This window comes from Protopterus annectens, chromosome 5.part0 (assembly GCF_019279795.1).
Source record: "Protopterus annectens isolate FY-2018-M chromosome 5.part0, PAN1.0, whole genome shotgun sequence".
Classification (NCBI taxonomy): domain Eukaryota; kingdom Metazoa; phylum Chordata; order Ceratodontiformes; family Protopteridae; genus Protopterus; species Protopterus annectens.
The window spans coordinates 1428092065-1428112648 of NC_056735.1; the positions used below are offsets into that span (position 1 = coordinate 1428092065).

At 40.6% G+C, this 20584-nt stretch overlaps 1 protein-coding gene across 2 annotated transcripts in view; it reads left to right on the forward strand.

Moving 5' to 3' along the window:
- Nucleotides 1-20584, forward strand: part of PCCA (propionyl-CoA carboxylase subunit alpha) — a 4227722-nt gene that overhangs the window by 2084275 nt on the left and 2122863 nt on the right. For both annotated transcript variants that reach the window (XM_044071233.1, XM_044071234.1), the window contains one exon: nucleotides 7180-7330. In XM_044071233.1, coding sequence (XP_043927168.1) covers nucleotides 7180-7330 — 151 coding nt within the window. The remainder of the gene's footprint in view (nucleotides 1-7179; nucleotides 7331-20584) is intronic.

Below are 20584 nucleotides of genomic sequence, written 5' to 3' on the forward strand. Positions count from 1 at the left end.
CCAGGATGCGTACTGTCATATTTTTATTTATTTATTTTACATTTGTTGAATAGGATAGCCCAACTGGATTCATGTCCATTTTCAGCTGAGGCCCGGGGAGAAAAGCTCCAGGGTACAAGCAGATAAGATTACTCAAGTTCAATGTATTCTCGATCTGTCTCATCCCTAGGCCCATCCCTAGGCCCATCTTATTCTCAGGGCCTTAGGGTCCATCAGTCTATCTGGTGCCGTTAGCCAGGTTTTACATTAGGGTTCTACAATGGACTCTATTGGTTTAGTGATCTTCCCTGTCTCATCCGATGACAACCCCGATCTATCTCACCCCAGCATGCAGGCATCATCTCCTTTGATGGATTCAGTCTCCCAAACTCCTAGCAGGCAAACCATTCTCTTCCTCCCCCAGAGTCACAGGGACTTTGGATGCTTCCCTGTTGGGGTGGAGGTGGGGCCTTTTCAGGGAAGGATGGTCCAAGGCATGTGGTCTACTGCAGAGAACAAACTGCACATCAGCATCCTGAAGATGAGGGCCGTCCTCCTCACATTGCAAGCCTTTCTGGACTGCCTCCCTATGGGTACCATTGCAGATCACATGGACAACATGGCTGTTGTGTGGTACATCAACATGCAAGGGTGCACATATTCATATCTGCTTTGTCGCAAGACCATAAGAGTGTGGGAATGGGCAATGTCCTCTGGGCGGTTTCTCATTGCAACGCATATTTCCAGAGAGTTCAACGTGCTGGCAGACAGACTCAGCAGGAGAATCCTGAGTCATCACGAGTGGTCCTTGAATCTTTTGGTGGTAAAAGAGGTCTTCTTTTGCTGGGGTCAGCTGAGCTGTGATCTGTTTGCTTCCCCTCTCAGCCATAAATGCAGCCAGTATTTTGCCTTAATTCCCCCAGACGGGAAGTCCTCCCGGGTCTCCTTTATGCTTATCCTCCTTTGCCTCTCATTCCCAGATTACTTCAGAAAGGTCATCACCTTAAGGCCACCTTGATCCTCATTGCCCCCTTTTGGCCTCAGCAGGTGTGGTTCCCCCTTCTTCGGTCTCATTTGAAGTCCCCCCCCCCCCCCCTGGTACTAGATCCCATTCCAGATCTGATTTCCATCCATCTCAGCTTCCGATTCTCAACCTCCAGATGCTTTGTCTGATGGCATTGTTTGTTCTCTTCCAGTAATCCTGAATCAGCCCAGGCTACCTTCTCCCATTAAGAACATTATCCTGGCCTCCCAGAAGGTGTCCACTAGAAAGATATATGCCAGTAAGTGGAAAAAGTTTTCTGTTTGGGCTAAGCAGCACAATCTTAATCCAGCTTCGGCTTCCATTTCAGATATATTGCTGCTCTTGTCTTTGCTGCTTCAGGACGGAGCTAGCTTATCAACTATCAATGTGCAGTTGGCAGCTATTTCCAGCATCCATGTTTGCGAGGAACGTACCTTCTCCTCTCGCTTGTGTAAATCATTTTTAAAAGTAGGTTTTCTGCTCCAACCTCCTATCAAGGATCCTTCCCCTCCTTGAGACCTTTACTTTTTTGCTGCAATCTCTCACACAGAGGCCATTTGAGCCTGCTGCCACATGTGATATCAAATTCTTGCCTCAGAAGACAGCTTTTCTAGTAGTTATAACTTCAGCTAAAAGAGTTTCGGAATTGCAGGTTTTTCTATCAAGCTGCCTTTCATGGTCTTTCATAAAGACAGAGTGGCCCTTTGAACTAACCCTTCATTCATGCCTAAGGTTGCCACAGAAGCAAATCTAAACCAGTCAATTCAATTGCCAGTTTTCTTCCCAAATTTTGCTAATAAAGGGGAATATCTCTTGCATACACTAGATGTGCATAGATAATTACATTTCTACTTAGACAGGACATAGAGTTTCCACAGATCTAACCAGCTGTTTGTGGTGTTCTCTCTTAACAGGAAGGGTCAGGTGGTGCCCAGAATAACTGTCTCCCATGGGATTTTGATGTGCATTGCCTTTGCTTATTCATCCAAAGGTCAGGTCTAATCAGAGCTCATTCCACAAGGTCAATGGCTATGTCAGCTGCCTGTCTTGCCTGTCATTCCATAGATGACATTTGTGCGGCAGTCACCTGGTCTTCTCCTCAAACTTTTGTTAGTCACTACAAACTTGACATTATCTCCAGGAACAGGGTTTCCTTCGGCTCCACAGTTATTCGGCATGTCCTTCCATGAGGCCGCCCAGGATTCAGGGTAGCTGGGGACTCTGACCCAAGATTGAGGAATAGTGACATGGATAACATCAGATAAAGTGTTATGTACCTAACATAACTTGGCATCTGTGTTATCCTGTATCACTGTTCATCACTATCCTTCCCTCCACCCCCCATCCTGTAGGATCTAGAGGATGTGGAGATGTTCTGTCTGGTGGCCAAGGTCTTCCTTAGCTGCTTTCTAGCTTAGGGCAAACTTGATCTGAGAGGTTAGATGGCAGCAAGGGATCATGGGAGTGGGAGGAGCTTGAGCCTAGAAGCTGTCTGTTAAGTTGCCGACTCTGATCCGATGTTGGATCCAAGCATACCTCTCAACCTCTTAGTGCAAGAAATCTAGACAAAGCCTGACAAAATGGGAGGGGGGCAAAGTCCCAAAAATAGGCATAGATTTTAAATATTGCTCTTACAAACTTAGAAAGTTGCTAGAGTAACAGGGTTTATGTTAACGTACATTTTCTGAAGGATTTTGAAGTCTAAAACTTAAATGTAAGTCATTATTTATTGACTTCAATCGTCAGATCATCCCAGTGATTTGCCAAAGAACCACAAATTTTATGAGAACTATACAAAAAATATGAGGCAAAAATATGGACATTCTGCGAAAATCTGGACAGTTGAGCGGTATGGCTCCAAGACCCAAGAGTGATGAATAATGACATAGGATAACACAGATGCCAAGTTATGGTAAGTACTTAACTCTTTTTCTTGATGTCTTCAACACTTTCAGGTGTTGTTGACAGAAGTTCAATACCTCTGTACTGACCACATTTATGAGTGGCTCCTTTGTTGTACAGTAGCACTAGAATACTTATTTTCAAGATTCATCTGGGATACACCTTTCTCCCCATATTCATCTGAGTACCCTTTGAAGCCATTTCTCCCCTAACTCACCCAACTTGATTATATCTGCTATAACTTCAACTGTGTTTGCTTTGTTTTCTCATTTCATTTTCCATAGTGCTGTTTTTTCTTCTTTTAGGGTGGGTGCTTCTTCATCTTTGTCTGCCCATGGGACAGTACAGCTTCTGTGAGGTTTTCTTAATTTAGAAACTGAGTACTCCTTCTATTTACCTTTGACATCTGAACTGGAGAGTAGATTGTTGCTGGCATCCCTCATAAATGTTGTTTGATAACTTCTTTCTCTATCTGTCTTTGCTTTGCAACTTGACAGAGTTATTGTGTACTAACTTCTGAGTCACTTTCCAGATGTTGGTAGTGTTTCTCTGATGCCTTGTACTTTACCATTGTCACTGCTCTCTCAGCTTCTTTGTTAGCCAACCAGTATTCATTCTTAGCCTTGTCTGTCTTTTTTGTCTCTGACTTCTTCTTTCACAACTTCTTTCTTTTGATAACTTCTTGGACTTCTGCATTCAAACACTAGCTATGTTTTTGTATTGATTATTGCTGTAGTTGCCTTAGTTATATGAGTTTTATCTTGCATAGAATATAACAGCCATCTGTTATAGCCTATGCAGGTTCTGACCCATAAAGCTAACGCTAGTGCAGCAGTTTTCTGCTACTATGCTATATTTACTTACACAACAGTACTTTGCATTGATCTCTCCTTTAATGTCTACAGTTATGGTAAGTACCTTGCACAGCTGTATTCTCTCTGAATGTATTTATTTATTTATTTATTGCATTTGTTTACCGGAAAGGTCCACTGGGCCAAAAAGTGCCCATTTTCAGTGGAGGCCAAGGGAGAAAAGCTCCACAGTGATATATACAAATACATCCAATTTGATAAAAAAACTCAAATAGCAATTATAAGAATTTAAACAGTGTACTGAGTTTTTGAAAAAGAAAGAAAAACAGTGCATCTGTGAATAAATCTAACTACTGACAATACAACAGAAATTATTGATACAGAAAGAGGTAATGCAGCTGTGTGTAAAAAAAAATCAATTGCCAATACATATACACAAGGGTCCAGAAGTGGATTATCTATCAAGGAGTAATGGTGAAGGATGGAAGAAGGAAAGGTGGGAGTAGAAGAAGGTAAGAGGCAAAGTCAGGTTTGGAAGGAGTGGAGATACAAAGTCAGTTTATGGGTTGAGAGAAGTTAGCACATGAGCATTGCCAGTGGGAGGAGATATGTTGTTTCAATGCTTTTTTAAAGATAGCTGTATTGCTAGTGGATCTAAGTGAGGGTGGGAGAGAGTTCCATAGTTTAGCAGTGGAGAAGGAGTGGAGCATTTGTCCAGCGGAGAGGTTGGTTTTCTCTTCCTGCAGGAGCATTTGATTTTCAGAGCAGAGATGCCTATTTGGGTGATATAGTGTAAATAGATTAGAAAGGTCAGGGCAGCTGGATGGGTTAAATATTAGTTTATGGGCAGTAGTTAGTTGAATATATGCAAGATGATGAGGAAGTTCTAGCCAGTTTAGTGATTGAAGTGAAACTGTATCATGTTGATTTTTATGTCTGGTGTTGCTAACTTTGTTATATTGACTGCACTATAGAATTGCTTTCTACCTAATTTGAAAGGTTCTAGCAAATTGCAAACAAATATTTGGCATAACATGCTTTAGTCAAGCGTATTAATAGTATTTCTGAAACTTAATGTTTTCCCCAGTGTTGTAGATACTGCAGTTATTGCTCTGGTCAGTCTCGGTAAGAAGCTGAGATCCCTTATAAGATCCTCCAAAGCTAGCTACGAAAACAAAATCAGTATTGATTCTAAGGGCAACCACAAAGCATTCTATAGCTATGTCAAGAATCTCAATGGCAACACCCAGATCTGCTCTGAGTTACAGCACAACGGCACGAAAATTACAGAACCAACTGATATTGCCAACATCCTGGCAGATAGGTTCGGCGCTAACTTTACCCCGCTCTCACCCCCTAAAGGGCCCATATCTATACAGGAAAAATGCAGAGTCCCTGTAATCACATCTATTCATGTAAAAGCTGCACTCTCTAAAACCAAAAACACAGCATCCATGGGACAGGACAACATCCCAGGCTGCGTTTTACACGAACTTCTGAACAAACTGGCTCCCCACCTAAGCACCATGTTTAATCATAGTCTCATGTCTGGCTTTGTGCCCACTGAATGGCGCACAGCAACAGTTATCCCACTCCACAAAGGGGGAGCCACTACTGATCCTGGGAACTTGCGCTCTATTAGACTGATGAGCCTGGTCTGCAAGGCCATGGAACATAATCATCATGGAACTCATAAACAAAGACATTGGTAACCTCCAAACTCTGGACCCCACCCAATTCAGGTTTGTGAAAGGCAGATGATACCTTCTGAACCTGATTGACTTCTTTGAGGGTAAGGTGGTTCACATAGCCTATCTTGACCTCACCAAGGCTTTCAACACCATCCCCCATTCTGGAATTATAGCTAAACTCACTAAACTAGGTATAAATCCTTATGTCACAAGATGGGTTGCCAACTGGCTCACTGACAGAACCCACACTGTAAATGTTGCAGACTCCAAATATGACTTCAAACCGGTGACAAGTGGAGTACCACAGGGTTCAGTCCTGGGACCTCTCCTGTTTGGTATCTAATTCTCTGAAGTACCAGGCTAACACAGAAGGCCTCTGGCTATTGAAGTTCACAGAAGACTGCAAACTAGGGGCCATAGTCGAGTCCACGAATGATGTGAACATCCTACAGAAGGGTCTCACTGAGACAGATGCTTGGTGTCAGAGGCATGGCCTCAAGCCCAATGCCAAAAAGTGCATTGTCATCCCCTTTGGTAAAAACTCTGTACCCATGAACTGCCACATAAATGGCAGTCTACTTAATGCCGAATGTGTGATGAGACCTTGGGACCCAGGTGGACAGTAGTCTCTCCTTTGATAATCACATTGCCACAGTAGTCAGGAAATCATTCTATGTGGCACACCTCATCACAAAAGGGTTCTCATCCAGGAAAAAAGAGGTCATTGTTCCCCTCTACTCGGCACTCATTAGACCCATTATAGAGTACAACGCCCCTTTTGGAATGTACCTCACAAGGCATCTGCAGCAGCTAGAGAGGCCACAGAAGTACCTCACAAAGAGGATTACTGGCCTCAAACAGATGCACTGACCATCTCAAAAAACTCCAGCTTTACTCCATAGCATATCGCCTACTCCGAGGAGATCTCTGCCTAACATATAAAGCTGTGTTAAACCCAAAGCTGTTGGACATGCTACACCTAAAGAAATCCCAATCCCACCGAGCTACACGATCTAGGGACCAAAACCTTGTCACCACAATAAACAGGACATGCTGGAGGGATAGATTCCTGCCCCAGAGACTTCCTATACTCTGGAACAAGCTACCCACCTATGTCAAGCAAAGTTCCTCATTAGCACTCTTCAAGAAAAATCTTGATGAATGGATGAGAAATAGGAAATATACCCTGGGGATCACTTCTGTGGCTCTGCTTGACAGGGGCACAGGAAATTAACTTTCTTGGGTGGCATAAGCCTGGGAACTTTTTTGGCTAGGCTTACTTAGGCCCTTGGGGCTGATAGCCTAGTACCTACCTATGAACCTATGAGTGTTATTGAAGGCAGTTCTTAATATCTGAAAATCACTATCGCTTCTGTTCTGTTGTTTTTAATCAGTTGGTCTATCTTTAGAACATGATTTTTTGCACTGAGTGAAAAGACTGCTCTCGCTCTCGCTCTCTCTCTCTATATATATATATATATATATATGTAGAATATTTTTACATGTATAAGAGAGTGATTCTACAGACTGAGTGGTTTAGAAGAGAGAACAATTTATTTGGTCATTAATGACACTCTTATTTTTAGCATTGTCAGGAGTGTAGCTTGTTAATTTGGTTAATTCTTGAATATATTTTACTCTTTGCTGATATTGCTTGTTTGCTTTAACTTTGCAGTTTAAAAAGGTACATTGAGGTACAAGAACACATTGTAAATCAGTAAAGCACTTAATTGGAAATCTTTTTTATCAAGCATTTCCCTTGTGGTTGCAGCACTTTTCTTGATACTGAAACCAGAAGAGCAATGGGAGAACAAGCAGTTGCACTTGCACAAGCAGTACAGTATTGCTCTGCAGGAACAGTGGAATTCCTAGTGGACTCAAGAAGGAATTTCTACTTCTTAGAGATGAACACACGACTTCAGGTGAGAAAAACAACAGGGGCAATAATTAAAATTATTCATTCTCTTGTATTTGCAGTCTAAAGCCTTTCCAGTAGGGCACAGCTAATTGATGTATAATATCTCTAATTTGTGACTGGTTACAGTGCTTTGATATGTTTTCTACTTGTCAAATGAAAGGTGCTTTTAGTTTATACTTCTAAGATAGCATGCTGCTTTGTGCCACCAGCATGTTTCAAATAAGTATTTATGTCACATGTAGAAATGAAAGCTATATGTTTATCTAATGTAACAGAAAAAAAGCATTGTATCTGTTAGTTCTGTAGGAGATGTAATTCTGGAGAGTTTTCTAGGGGGTTACAGGATTAAAATGTGATCCTGGGCAGACTATTGAACATACCTGATTTTTATCCCATTTAGTTCTAAAATTGAAAAGAAACAGGTCATTGTCATAAAATTGCATCTCCAATGTATCCAGCTTCAGAGACATTTCATTCTTTTAAGATATGATTTAACCTTGCCGCACAGACCTTGAATGTAGAGCTGATAGCATGTCCTCCAGAATTGTCAGGCTGCTGTTACAGTCATAGGATCATGAGGGTTACTAGGCTAATAGCCCCTGGGCCCTTACAAGCCTAGCCAGGTTCAACCCATGTTCCCAAGGGTGACTGGTTCAAGCAGACACTAAAATTAGCACCTATAATCCTTGTCCAGGAGGGACACAGGTAGAACCCCTGGGATGATTTTCCTGTTATCTGTCCAGTCATCCAAATTATGCTTAAATAGGGCCAATGAGGGGCTTTGTTTAACATGAATAGGAAGCTTGTTCCAAAAGTGGGGTAACCTCTGTGAGACTAATCTGTCTCTCCAGCAAGTTCTGTTGATGTCACATACAAGGTTAAGGTCCTTTGAACGAGAGACCTGTGTGCCATTTAGCTTGCGAAATGTGCAGCATTTCCATTAAAGCTGGGTCAGAGATTGCTTTATATGCAAGGCACAGGTTGTATCTGAGTAGTCTGTACAATAAGAGTAAAGTGAACATTTTTCATTCTGGCTGCATAAGACATATCTTGAAGACCCTGAATTTTCTTTGTAAGGAACCTTTGTGGTCTCTTCAGTTGTTGCAGGTGTTTGGAAAGGACCATACCAAAGGGATTGCTGTACTCTATTATTGGCCTGATGAGGGAAATGTACAGGGGGGTTATAACCTCTCTTTTTTTCTGGAGGCACTGCCCTTACTTATGAGATGAGCAGTATAAAATGCCTTTCATACCACTGTGGAGACATGGTGATCGAAATTAAGGTAGCTGTCAATCTGTGTGCCCACATCTCTCACCACTGACTTTGTGGTTAGAGTATTGCTATTGATGTGGTAGTTTGCAGGAACATCACCCTTGCTGAAGGATATGATAATGCATCTTTTTCATTGTTTAAGACCATACAAAATTGTTGACTACTTCCTTAGCTGACATTCACTTGTTCTATAGACCTTTTTAGGATTCTCATTTTAAAAATTAATTCAGTTTAACAGTCTGTGTAATGGTATGCACTGGAAAGCCCACAGTGAGGCATCTTACCTTGAAATGCAGGACATTTGTATACCATTAGGTTGGATAAAATACTGTATAATTCATTCTGCAGCAGTGATGGTTTTAGTTAGGAACCTCTGGGGTCTTTTCCTTTGATTGATATGTCTAGTCAAGTACATCCCAAAGAGAGCATTTATTTAGTAAATGGCATACTCAGTGCTGAATATAATGGGGCAATGACTTTTTCAGATCTGAAAGATCTAAGTAGATGGACTTCCTGACTACTGTTGTTATATGATCGTCAAAGGAGAGGGAATTATCAATCCAGGTACCCTGGTCTTTAACAAAATTTTTATTTTGCAGTGGTGTATTTTCTGTGTTGTATGCTGGGATTGAAGGATGGTTTACCAAATGCAACTATTACACTTTTTAGCATTTAACTGAAACCTGTTCTTAAAGTGTAAGACTTTGTTACAGAGGTCAGCTGTTAAAGGATGACTTGACAATGAATCTGAGTTTGCAGTCATTGACATACATAGTTAGCTGTTCTGGAGGTTGGAAAAGAAAGTGGCAAGACCACCACTGGTTACCGTCATACTCTTTAATGAGGCACCTACTACCCACACTGTAATGGCTTCTGTCCCTCGGAAATTTTGCTATCCATCTTACCACATAGGGATCTCTTTGAAATGCCTTCATCAGTAGAAATTGATGCATGTAGTGTGTCACAATTTCTGTGACTGGGTTGTATGTAACCCTTACCCAATATTGTAGATTTATTTTCTGTTTTGCATGTCCAGATTGTCTGATGGTAAACTGTTCCATATCTCTAAGTCACTCAGTTCTTTTCTTGCGTCACCCTGATACTTTTGTACTTCATTACTTGCATTTTACGCTTTTACCATGTTTAATGATGCCTACTTGAAAAGCCTAATTCTTCATTTATTTCTTTCTTTATACATTTTTCTGGCCAAGCAAGTCCAGTTGGCATAGACCCATTTCCATTAAAGAACTAAGGAGAAAAACTCCAGTTCCAGCAACAGTTAACTTCTAAAGGGTGGGCAGGATAACAAGATTACTACAGTACCTGGCTCATGAAGTTTCTTACCGAGTACATAAGCATACCTCTCAGCAACTTTGGTCAAGAATTCTGGACAAAGCCAAAAACAATGGTGGGACAAAGGCCCCATCTCAGCAATAGCTTTTAAGTACAAGTCTAAGTCACATAAAAAAGTTAATAGAACAACAGGTTTTTGCATCAGCATGCATTTTTTTCAAGAATTAGAAATATGAAATTGTAATGCCTGCCATTATTGTCTGAATCCAATCCTCAGTAATTTACCAGCAAATTAAATATTTTACAAGGGACAAGGTAAAAATATGAAGCAAACTCAGGGACATTTGAGACATATGTACATAACCTCTGCTTTTGCAAGACACATTGCTATAACGATGTGCTCATAACATAATAGTTCACATAACTTTACATAAGTTACTATAAAAGCAGTAGTAACTTGGGCTTCCAACATGGCTGCACACTGATCAACAGCTTAATTTCAGCCATCCCCATATGAAAAAAAAACTGAAATAAGAGCTAGAATTCTGCCAGCTTAAGTAAATTTCAGTACTGGCTGATAAGTACACTTCCTGGATGGCAGTAAAGAAGAAATTTAGAGAACCTGAAAGAAAAAGAGCTGAAAGAGGTGAAGAGAAAACACTGACTGGGAAGAATCCTGCAGCTGTTCAACATAAAGCAGTTCAAGCTCCAGCTTTTGTAGAAGAGATGGTTTCCAGCAATTTTAGAGGAAGAAATAAATCAAATGTTGTAAAAACAGAATAAAATAAATGAAACATTCAAGTAGTATATAATTCAAATAACAAAGAGCTGGAAAATAAAAGAAGCTTTAACTAGCTATTCAGATGAGCTAGTAAAACTACAAAAATCTAAGGCTGAAAGGAAGCAAAGGCTGACTGAGTATGAGACTTCTTAAGAAGAGCTGTTTCAAAAATGGTAGAGTTAGAGGACAGAGCACACAGACAAAAACAGATTTTCTGCTGTACTAGTGAAACTGGAAGGAACAGACTGTATTAATTATTTGAAAGCACAAATAAGCAACTGGACTGGTATTCCAGAGCAGGATTTGTTAACCAAAAAGACACATTGAGTGTATGCTCCAAACCTGTCCTTAAGAAAGCAGTCAAGGCTTGTATTAGTAAAGATGCAATCTTACCAACAGAAATAGCTGATCCTGACAAAACTGTGACAGAAGGACAACGTATTAAAAAATTGGAGACAATGGAGTATTTGTATAAAATGATTATTCACTGTATACTAGGAAGAAGAGAAGCAGATTTATTCCAGCAATCAAGGAATGTCGTGAGGCATATGTGAAATTCAAGATGCTGTATGTAGCAGTCTGCATAAAACATTTCCTTGAGGATTAAAGGCATTTTTTGATACAGAATAGGTTGAGGAGGAAATGCAAAAGTTTATCCACCAAAAAGTGAGCCATCAAACAGAAGGGGAACTTTGCTTCTCATTATTCTGACAGTAAAGCTCATACAGAGACTTTGTCAGAAATTGCTGAAAGAGAATAAAGCAAGGAGTTGACTAGAAGAATCAGGAGTACCTTGGAATTGAGCCAGAGTCTGGTGTTGGGGGATGGAGATGAACAGGAAGACCAGCAACACTAACATTAGTGAGTAAATGTGAGATTATAAAGCATCAGTTCCATTTGTGAAATATGGATTTGCAAGGAAAAGTAGCTGAGAAAGTTTGGACTTTTGCTGAGTTTGCTAAATTTGTGGGTAGACTGTAATGCATACATCACACTCTGTCAGTAATGTATAGAAGAGCACTAAAATGAAAAAAAGTAACTAAGTAAAAAAATGTTGTTCTTAATAGTGTTTGTATAAAACATTTCCTGATGTAAACTGCATGTTATGTAATCAAGCAGATTTGCATAGTATATAGCCATAGGTATCTTACATATGTGGATGAGGGTGAGCCTGTTCAGTGATTATTGTATGTGATAAAGGTATTAAAATGTTGTTGTTTGTCTTTCGGCTTTTTCCTGGTAAGGGGTCGCCACAGCAGAACTCCGGTCCGCTAATGATTGGCAGTAGATTTTTACTAAATGCCGAGGTGCCAGCTCAATGCCCAACCTTCAACGAAGGCATGCCCATTTACGCACACATGTCTTTCGAACTCTACCCAACCACGGGGAGGACATGCAGTCTCCACACAGAAGGCACTCCCAAGCCAAGCCGAGAATCGAACGGGAGAACCTCTTGCTGTGAGGTTACAATGCTACCGCTGTACCACCGCAGATGATAAAGGTATTAAAATAAACAAGTCATTTTTTTAGTTTTAAGAACTATAGACATTACAGTCTAAAAGGAGAAGAGAGAATGGACCAAAGCAGGTTTAAGATAATATGCTGTAATCTTTGTCTGTTGGGGTGGGAGGATGGGGTGTAAAAGTGTACTGATTATATGTACAGATTAGATGTTTTCTCTTATTTTTGCATAGATTACTGTCTGGACTAATGCCCTTGGCTTTTTCCAAAAGCAAGTGTTTTCTCTAAGCAAGTAGAGTTGATAAAAAGAATGATGAATGCCACGAGAACTACTAAGTTTCTTGTAGATGCAATAATTTGAGCGTATTTTCTTTTTTTCTTTAGCAAATATTAAGTTAGGATTTAAGAAGTCTGTACATTCTGTTTTTGTGTTTTCATGGACACAAGATGTCTGCATGCCCATGCAGTTAATCTTGAGAGTTCTGATCATTGTTTTGGTGGAGGAAGTGTAAACGTTAAAGGCATAAGGGCAAGCAGTTCAGAAAAATAAAGATCTAATGTCAATTTTCATTCATTCCTCAACGTATGGGTTCGGATCCAACTCGGCCATTACTCCAGCTTGTGGAGACCAACAAACTCTTGAGCTCCTTTCCTACCCACAATGAACTATGCCTAACTTCCCTCAGATCTTGTTTGCTACTTTTGCGACCAGACATGGTTGACTACTGCTATCGAGCATTCGTATTAAGATAAGACTGAAAGAAATTAATTATTATTGAAAGATTTATTGCCAACTACTTTTTCTCAAGCCATCACTGGAGTTTAGTCTCCAAATACTAAATCCAAAGATCCTTCAAAAAGGTCCAGGTCTTCATATTCTGTGGCTTCAACTTCGCCCTTGCCAAGGAAAAAGAAAAAAAAATTGGATTCAACATGTCCTGCGATCAAGCCGTCCTAGGATCCAATGAGATGTCTGACAAGTCCTTTCTCCAATCCAAAAAGATGTACTGTGGATCCAAAGTCCCTAAATCTGAAGCCTTTGCCTCAAACTGTGTATTCACCCTCAGTGTGTTTGATACCATCCAGGGTGCCCTCCCCTTTTCTTGAGTGTTACTATAAGCCCCCTTCAGTGGTGTCCTCTCTTTCTTCCAGAAGTATCACGGAGGCTGATGTGGAATGGATGGTGAGGAGATTGTTTGCAGAGCAATTTCAGAAGGAAGACTTCATGGTTCCTACCCACTTGGGTCAGGAACATCATCCATTGACTACTCCACAGGTACCTACTCCTCCTGTGACCCAAGCTGTGGGATTAGTCTCTTTTGATCTGAGCATTTTGGGCTCTTCTGTGTCAGCTCCAAAGAGAGTTTTCTCTTCAGATCTGAAAGTTACTGTGAGCATACCAGCTCTAACATCTTTGGATCCGGATGACTATCAGAGCCGAAGCTTCTAGGTTAGATCTGAGGAGATAGGATCAACTCCAAGGTTTTTGGAGCCGTCTCTTCCTCTGAATTTAAACACTGGAAAGCTCAGCTCCAGCTACTGCATCAGGGGACAGCTGTCTGAGAAGAGGGAACCTTTGGGCTGGAAACTCACTTTTTCAGCTTTGTTGGCTTCCTTCTCTCATGAGCGGTTGGCTTTTGAGGTTGTGAAGAGGGTTTTCTGTGCTTCAGCAGGTCATTTCCCCTTGGATCCACCCTCAACATCTCAGCTGACTTTGCACCATGATCCTCAGCATTCTACACCACTGGGACATCCAGCACAGAGCTTCCAGACCACCCAGCTGAATATTGTCATCTCTTCCAATGCTCATCCCACTGAAGAAGACCCTAGGAAGAGGGCATGCAGGAGGAGGCACTTGGACTCCCCCCCCCCCAAAGTCTGTCACCAAGGATACTGACATTGATGAGGGAAAAGGGTCTCCCAAATCACCACCCAATGACATCTCATTTGGAGACATCCTTGAAATCCTAAAACAGAAAGGTGGTTGGTCTGACCAAAACCCAATTCCTGAAGAGTCAGTATTTCTGGAAGCTGTTGGGACTGGCTTGTCTACCTCCTGGATCACTCTGCCTGCCGATGAACTCATTGATTTGGTTTCTAAGTGGGCATGGAAGGAACTTGATATGATTGAACCAGACCCCAAGATACCAGACAGGATTCTGGCTCCACTGGTAGGAAGATAACATTGGAGTAAGGGAGTACCAGCTGATGCCATGGTCGTGGTAGCAGCTACAAAGAAGGAGCTCATAGAACAGAGTTCCACTGTCTGTCCCCCTAATAGAGAATATAGGGCTCTGGACAGATTTGGGAAGCGAGTATATGCCACGGCAACTTTTGCTATCTGATCGCTGAACTATTTGGCACATTTCATGATATTGCAAAGGGACTTAAAGAACTTTCAAACTCCCTTTCAAGGACCACTGCTGCAGAGGCTCAAACTTCTATGGCCTCTCAGTTGGCTACCCTTCAATATATTGTAAATTTGTCCACAAAGCTCATTTTGCACACTGCAGAAAGCACCTCAAGGGCTGCGGGTTCAGGCATTTCCATAAGGAGGCATGCCTAGATGCAACTGTGTGATTTTGCAGAGCCCTTTAAGTCATCTTTTGTCAATGCTTCCTTTGACAGTTCTTCGTTGTTTGGCCCAACGGTGAAAGAGACACTATTCAGGTGCGAGAAGGATGGAAAAACCCTATCTGCTGTGGGTGTACATTTTTCAACCCCTCAGTGGACCTTTTCCAAGATTCAATGGTGAGGTTGAAATATGCGGTTCAGGAAGACTAAGGGTCCTTTCCCGTAGAGGCAGAGGGGGGGCAAAAATGGTAAAAGACACCTCCATGGCAGAGGAGGCCCGCAAAACTGAGGGTCTAGAGATACATTTTCTGATAGACTCTATCAGCACCCCTGAATAGAGGCCCAATTGCCTTCCTCTGGAGGCAGTCAGGGGTCACTTATCTCTGCACCAAGAAGCCTGGCTAAACATAAATGACACTTGGGTGCAGAGAATAATTTCCAGAGGTTATATTATTCCCTTTTCTCTACCACCCCATTACCCAAGAAAATCCCCGATGTTTTATCCGATCAGAGGGAAGCAGCAGCACTGGAAATTCAAAAGCTGCTAGAAAAAAGAGTCATCCAAGAGGTCCCTCCAGACCAAATAGAATCTAGAACTTACTCAAGATTCTTTTTAGTGCCAAAGAAAACAGGGGACTGCAGACCGACTTCAGATCTCAGTGTGTTGAACAAATCAGTTCAACACACCAAGTTCTGGATGGTCATGGTTCAGCCCATTCTGCCGTTTCTGAACAAGGATGACTGGATGTGCTTGATAGACCTTCAGGATGCATACTATCACATTAAAATGAGTAAACAATCCAGAAGGTACTTACCCTTCCGGCTGGGAGCTAGTCATTACCAGTTCAAAGCACTGCCCTTTGGCCTCACCACAGCCCTCAGGGTGTTCACCAAGTTTATGGCAGTAGTGGCAGCTCACTTGAGACTGCAGGGATTCTGCGTGTTTTCATATTTGGATGACAGGCTCATTACCGCTCCAGCCATGTGTCAACTGGTACAAGCCCAAGACCAAGTGGTGCAGACTTGTTCAAATCTTGGAATAACCGTCAATCTTAACAAGTCACAATTACAACCGACAGAGACATTGGGATTCATATGAGCAACATTCAACACAGTATCTATAGTACCATCTCTTCCCCTTTTGAAATTGCAAGCAATAAGGTCAGGTCAAGAAAATAATTTGCAGTACCAAAATTTCAGCCTGGTTGATTTTGTAAGCCCTGGGATCAATGTCAGAGGAAACAGTCATAGTAATCACATGAGATTTCTGTATTTTGCAATGGGTGCTACAAACACAAAGTTCAGTTCTCTCTCAACCCATGTTGACAAAGATAAGAATAACTCAGATATGCAAAAGTTATATTTCCTGGTGGGTGCAGTCACAACAACTGTTGCTAGGCCATCGTTTCATTCTTACTCCGCCCAAGGCCACAGTGACCACAGATGCTTCCCAGATTGGGTGGGGGCATTTTCTGGGAAAAACAGTCCAAGGCACTTGGTCTTCTGAGGACGACAACTTATCAGTGTTCTGGAAATGAGAGCAGTGCTTTGGCGTTGGATTCACCCAGATATCTCAAACCTCAAACTGACTGCATATTTTCACCAATTCCATTGATAGCCAGACAACCTATATGCTCTCTTTGCCTGTCCATTCCATTCTGTTATATTTCTATAAACCCTCTATGAGAAAACTCTACAGAAGTAAATTAAGAAGATTCATTTGTTGGGCAGAGTAGAATCAGAGAGAACCTTTCTCAGCCCTGATGCATTCTGTTCTTGAATTTTTAATGAGTTTATTTAATGAAGATGCTAGTTCATCAACTAACAAAGTCCAACTCGCAACCATTTTGAATTTCCATGTGGGGTTTCAGAATTCATCCCTGGCTGCCTCTAAACTATGCAAATCATTTTTGAAAGGTACTCTTTTACCTAGACCTCCTTACAAGGATTCTATACCACCATGGGATTTAAATTTGGTACTGCAAACCTTAACACAGTCTCCCTTTGAACCTGCAGCTAAATGTGATCTAAAATTCTTAACCTGGAAGACTATCATTTTAGTTGCTAGAAATTTTTCAGAACTTCAGTCATTATCTTCTAAACCCCCATATTTGATTTTCCACAAGGACAGGTTTACCTTATGTACCAGTGCTTCCTTTCTACCTAAGGTCATGTCAGAAAGGAGAATATGTGCTGCACTTACTGGATGTTCATATGCAATTGTGTTTCTTCCTGCACATAACAAAACAAATCAGAAAGACAGATCAGCTGTTTTATTTGTCCATCTTGTGATATGCAAAAGAAACAGTCGCAAAGGTAACTATAGCCAGATGGTTGACAGATTGCATCTCATTTGTCTACACTTAAATGAATCTCTCCCCCTGCCAAATCCATTAGAAGTAATTTCATTCAACTAGATCTATGTCTACTTCCACTGTATTACAGTCTAGAGCATCCATAGATGATATTTGTGCAGCTGCTACTTGGTCAAATCCTAATACCTTCATCACTCATTACAAACTGCATCTGGTTTCGAGGGGAAGAGTGACCTTTGGCTCAACTGTACTTAGGTATATCTTCCTTAGAGTCCACCCAGAAATTTAGGTAGCTGGGGACTCTGTCCCATACACTGACAACATCAGATAAAGAAGTTATGTACTTACCATAACATTACGTCTGTGTTGTCCATTTTCATTCTTCCTCAACTCCCTACCCTTCATCCCCTTTCATTTCTCTCAAATTACTCCGGGAGAGTTAAGATCTTTAAGGACAACAAGAACACCATATGTCCCTTCTGTTGAACTCCAGTTATGAAAATTCTTTTATAGTCCCAGTCTTTCTCTCTCTGTGTCAAGCTGTAAATAGGATCTGAGAGAAGTTAGGCATGGTTCATTTTGGGTAGGAAAGGAGCTCAAGAGTTGTTGGTCTCCACGAGTTGGAGTAATGGCCGAGTTAGATCTGAGTGTTGGCTCCAAACCCATACATTGAGGAAGAATGAAAATAGACAACACAAATGACATTTGGACTGCCTTTCCTGCCAGGGGTTGACATTAGAATATAGGCAAAGAGAAATGGATAGGGGAATGTTAAATGAAATACCAGCTCTGGTAGAATTTTTAGTTGAATCTAGAAAAAAAGCTGCCATTAAAAAAGGGATAATTAGTAGGGCATATAAATATTGACTGATAACCATAAGAACCAATCAGAGAAGGTTAGAAAAGATTGAGGAGAGAGATTAGATAAGCAATTCACAAGGGAACAATGGCAAGACATGTATATGTAGCTTTCAAGTAGGAAACAACATCTAGAAGGTTTAGAATTTTTGACTGGAAGTGTTTGCATAGTTATAACCCAAGCACACTCCAAAAAATTTCCTAAGGTAGATGGCAAATGTTGTAGTTGTGATGGAGAAGAGAGAATTAACTGGAAACATATGTTTTGTGTGTTATGAGTTGGCAGATTTAAAAAATTCTCTACATTGTACTGTGCCAGAAATACTGGGTGAGCAAATGGTTTTAAGTAAGCAAATGATTATTTTGAGCTGGGACACATGATCTGAATTGCCTAGACATAAAAAGATGTTAAGTTTAAATCTGGTGGCTGCCAAAGAAGCAGTTACTAGAAAATGGAAATGAATGTCTAAACCAACTGTATTTGAAGTATTGAGTACTGTAGGAGAGAGAAAAGAACTGGAAGTGAGACCTTTATAAAAGGGAACCAGCAAATTATATAGAAATAAATGTAAATTGTGGGGACAATACATGCAGAATAAAATTCTGGAGGAGGACTACGTTTTAAGGGAAGGCTGGAATTGAGCAGTTTTTGTAATGTACTGGGGATAGTTATAAAAAAAGCATATGTAATGTGTAATGTATGTAATTTTAAACATGTTAATATGTTTTGTTTTATTTTATATTAATGTATTTTTGCCTGTGTCTTTAGTATTAATTTAATAAAGGTGTTTAAAAAAGCAGTAGTAACTGTTGCAGGCTAGGATAAAATATTTTACGTAATGTAGCCTGAGTTAAGAGGAGACTATGGCTTATTATATCTAAAGATTTTGCCAAGCTGAATCAAGCACATCACACGTGCAACTATGGATTAAGTAAGGCAGATAGTGCATCTGTAAGATGCAAGCAACTTGAACTGCATCAGTTCACTACATCTAATTCATTGACTATACTGGTATCACAGACGTCTGACAATCTTGAAAAAGACTGTTTTATATTGTATGATTGTAGTGGGAACACATCTCTGTGACTTCTCAGGGCCAATTCACTGTCTTTAAAAAAAAAAAAAAAGTTTCAGGTGTTGCTCTTTGAAGGAAGAAAGGTTGGAACAGATCTTTGCAGTGTGCAAAAAAAAAAAACTGTAAAATATAGCTGCTCCAAACCACCACACAGATGACTTAAAATACAAATAACAGAAAAATAAGAAAACCACTGCCCATGGTAAAAGGCTGATGCCTTTACCAAGGTTCTAGTCCTCACAGCTGTGTGTTATTTGGGAATTTTCAGTTAGTTAAATGTACTTCTCACCCTTCACGGTGAACCTAAGCATCTTTGGTGGGGAGTATCACGTCACATTTCCAGCCATTTGCCTACAAAGTTCTCAATTTTCCATCTCCAAAGTGTAGAACACTACCTCTCAAAATGGTAAACAAATGTACAATACTTAGGACACTTACTAACAGCTTACTAATGACTTTAACAAGGAATCTCACAAAGTAGTTAAAATGTGTTGCTTTATACTTTTGATGAATTAACATAATTCAGTATCAATTACCATGGATATTAGTTAAAACCTTCTTAACACTGATTGTGTGGCAGCTGCTTTCAGTGTGAAACATGGACTTTTTAAGACTCAAAATGAGGAACTTTTGTCGTAAAGAGGTATACTTGAGAAGCATGCCCCCATGCAAGGCTCCTCGTATATGAATTTGGGAGCTAGACTCAAATGTAAACAGTGTAACTGTTATCTGAGTTCATCCACCCTAGAATAGTGTGTGCTGTAGTGAAATATGCAGTTATGTGCATTGGTTATGAAAGATGCCAAATTGCAATGGGCTGTGGTCAGTTTTATCATGCCCCTTTGCTGAAGAAAAATAAATATGATCTTATCAAACAACAATCAGAAATAACTACAGTCTTGCCAATTTTTATTTTGGTTTCGTAAGTATGGAAGTTAATAAGCATGTAGATGTCTGTGTGGAATTCTGCCTTTTCTGGATGATGTACATAATGAGATGCTTCATAATGTCCTTCATATAGATCACTGTTTCAATAGTTCTTAGTACTGAGACTATCTCTGCAAAAAGACAGACATCCGGCCCAACTGCCAGAGCTTAGTGCCCTCTCCCTCCACTTGAGTAGGCAGATGACCACCCTTTAGAGGCAATAGGATGTTCCTTTAGAAAGCTTATATATATATATATATATATATATATATATATATATATTTTTATTATTGCTGATTGTAATGTAGAGTTAACACGGCTGGATGCTTATGCCCCTAAGAAGAATAGCAGGTGCTCTTGCAGCAGACAAATCTTACATAAAAGTCTTATATAATTAGTGTGTGTTTTTGTTTAGGCTCAGAAAATGATATGGAGAATTTAAGGGTCTGTTTAGGGTTTACGCTAAAAACTCTTAGGAGGTAGCATTCCCTGCAAAATATTTAGATTGGAATAGACTCAAGGCTTTGATTCATACTGCCATGATGTTTTATAGGTCATCCCTGACTGTGGTCTTCTCCCCTAAGATTCGATTAGATAAGTTAAGGAGAAGGTAGCCAGAGACTTGGGTGATGTGAGAGTGATGTCTGACACGCTTTCTTGGCATGAGGACATGGATCCTGATAAGATGCTTTTCCAGCTC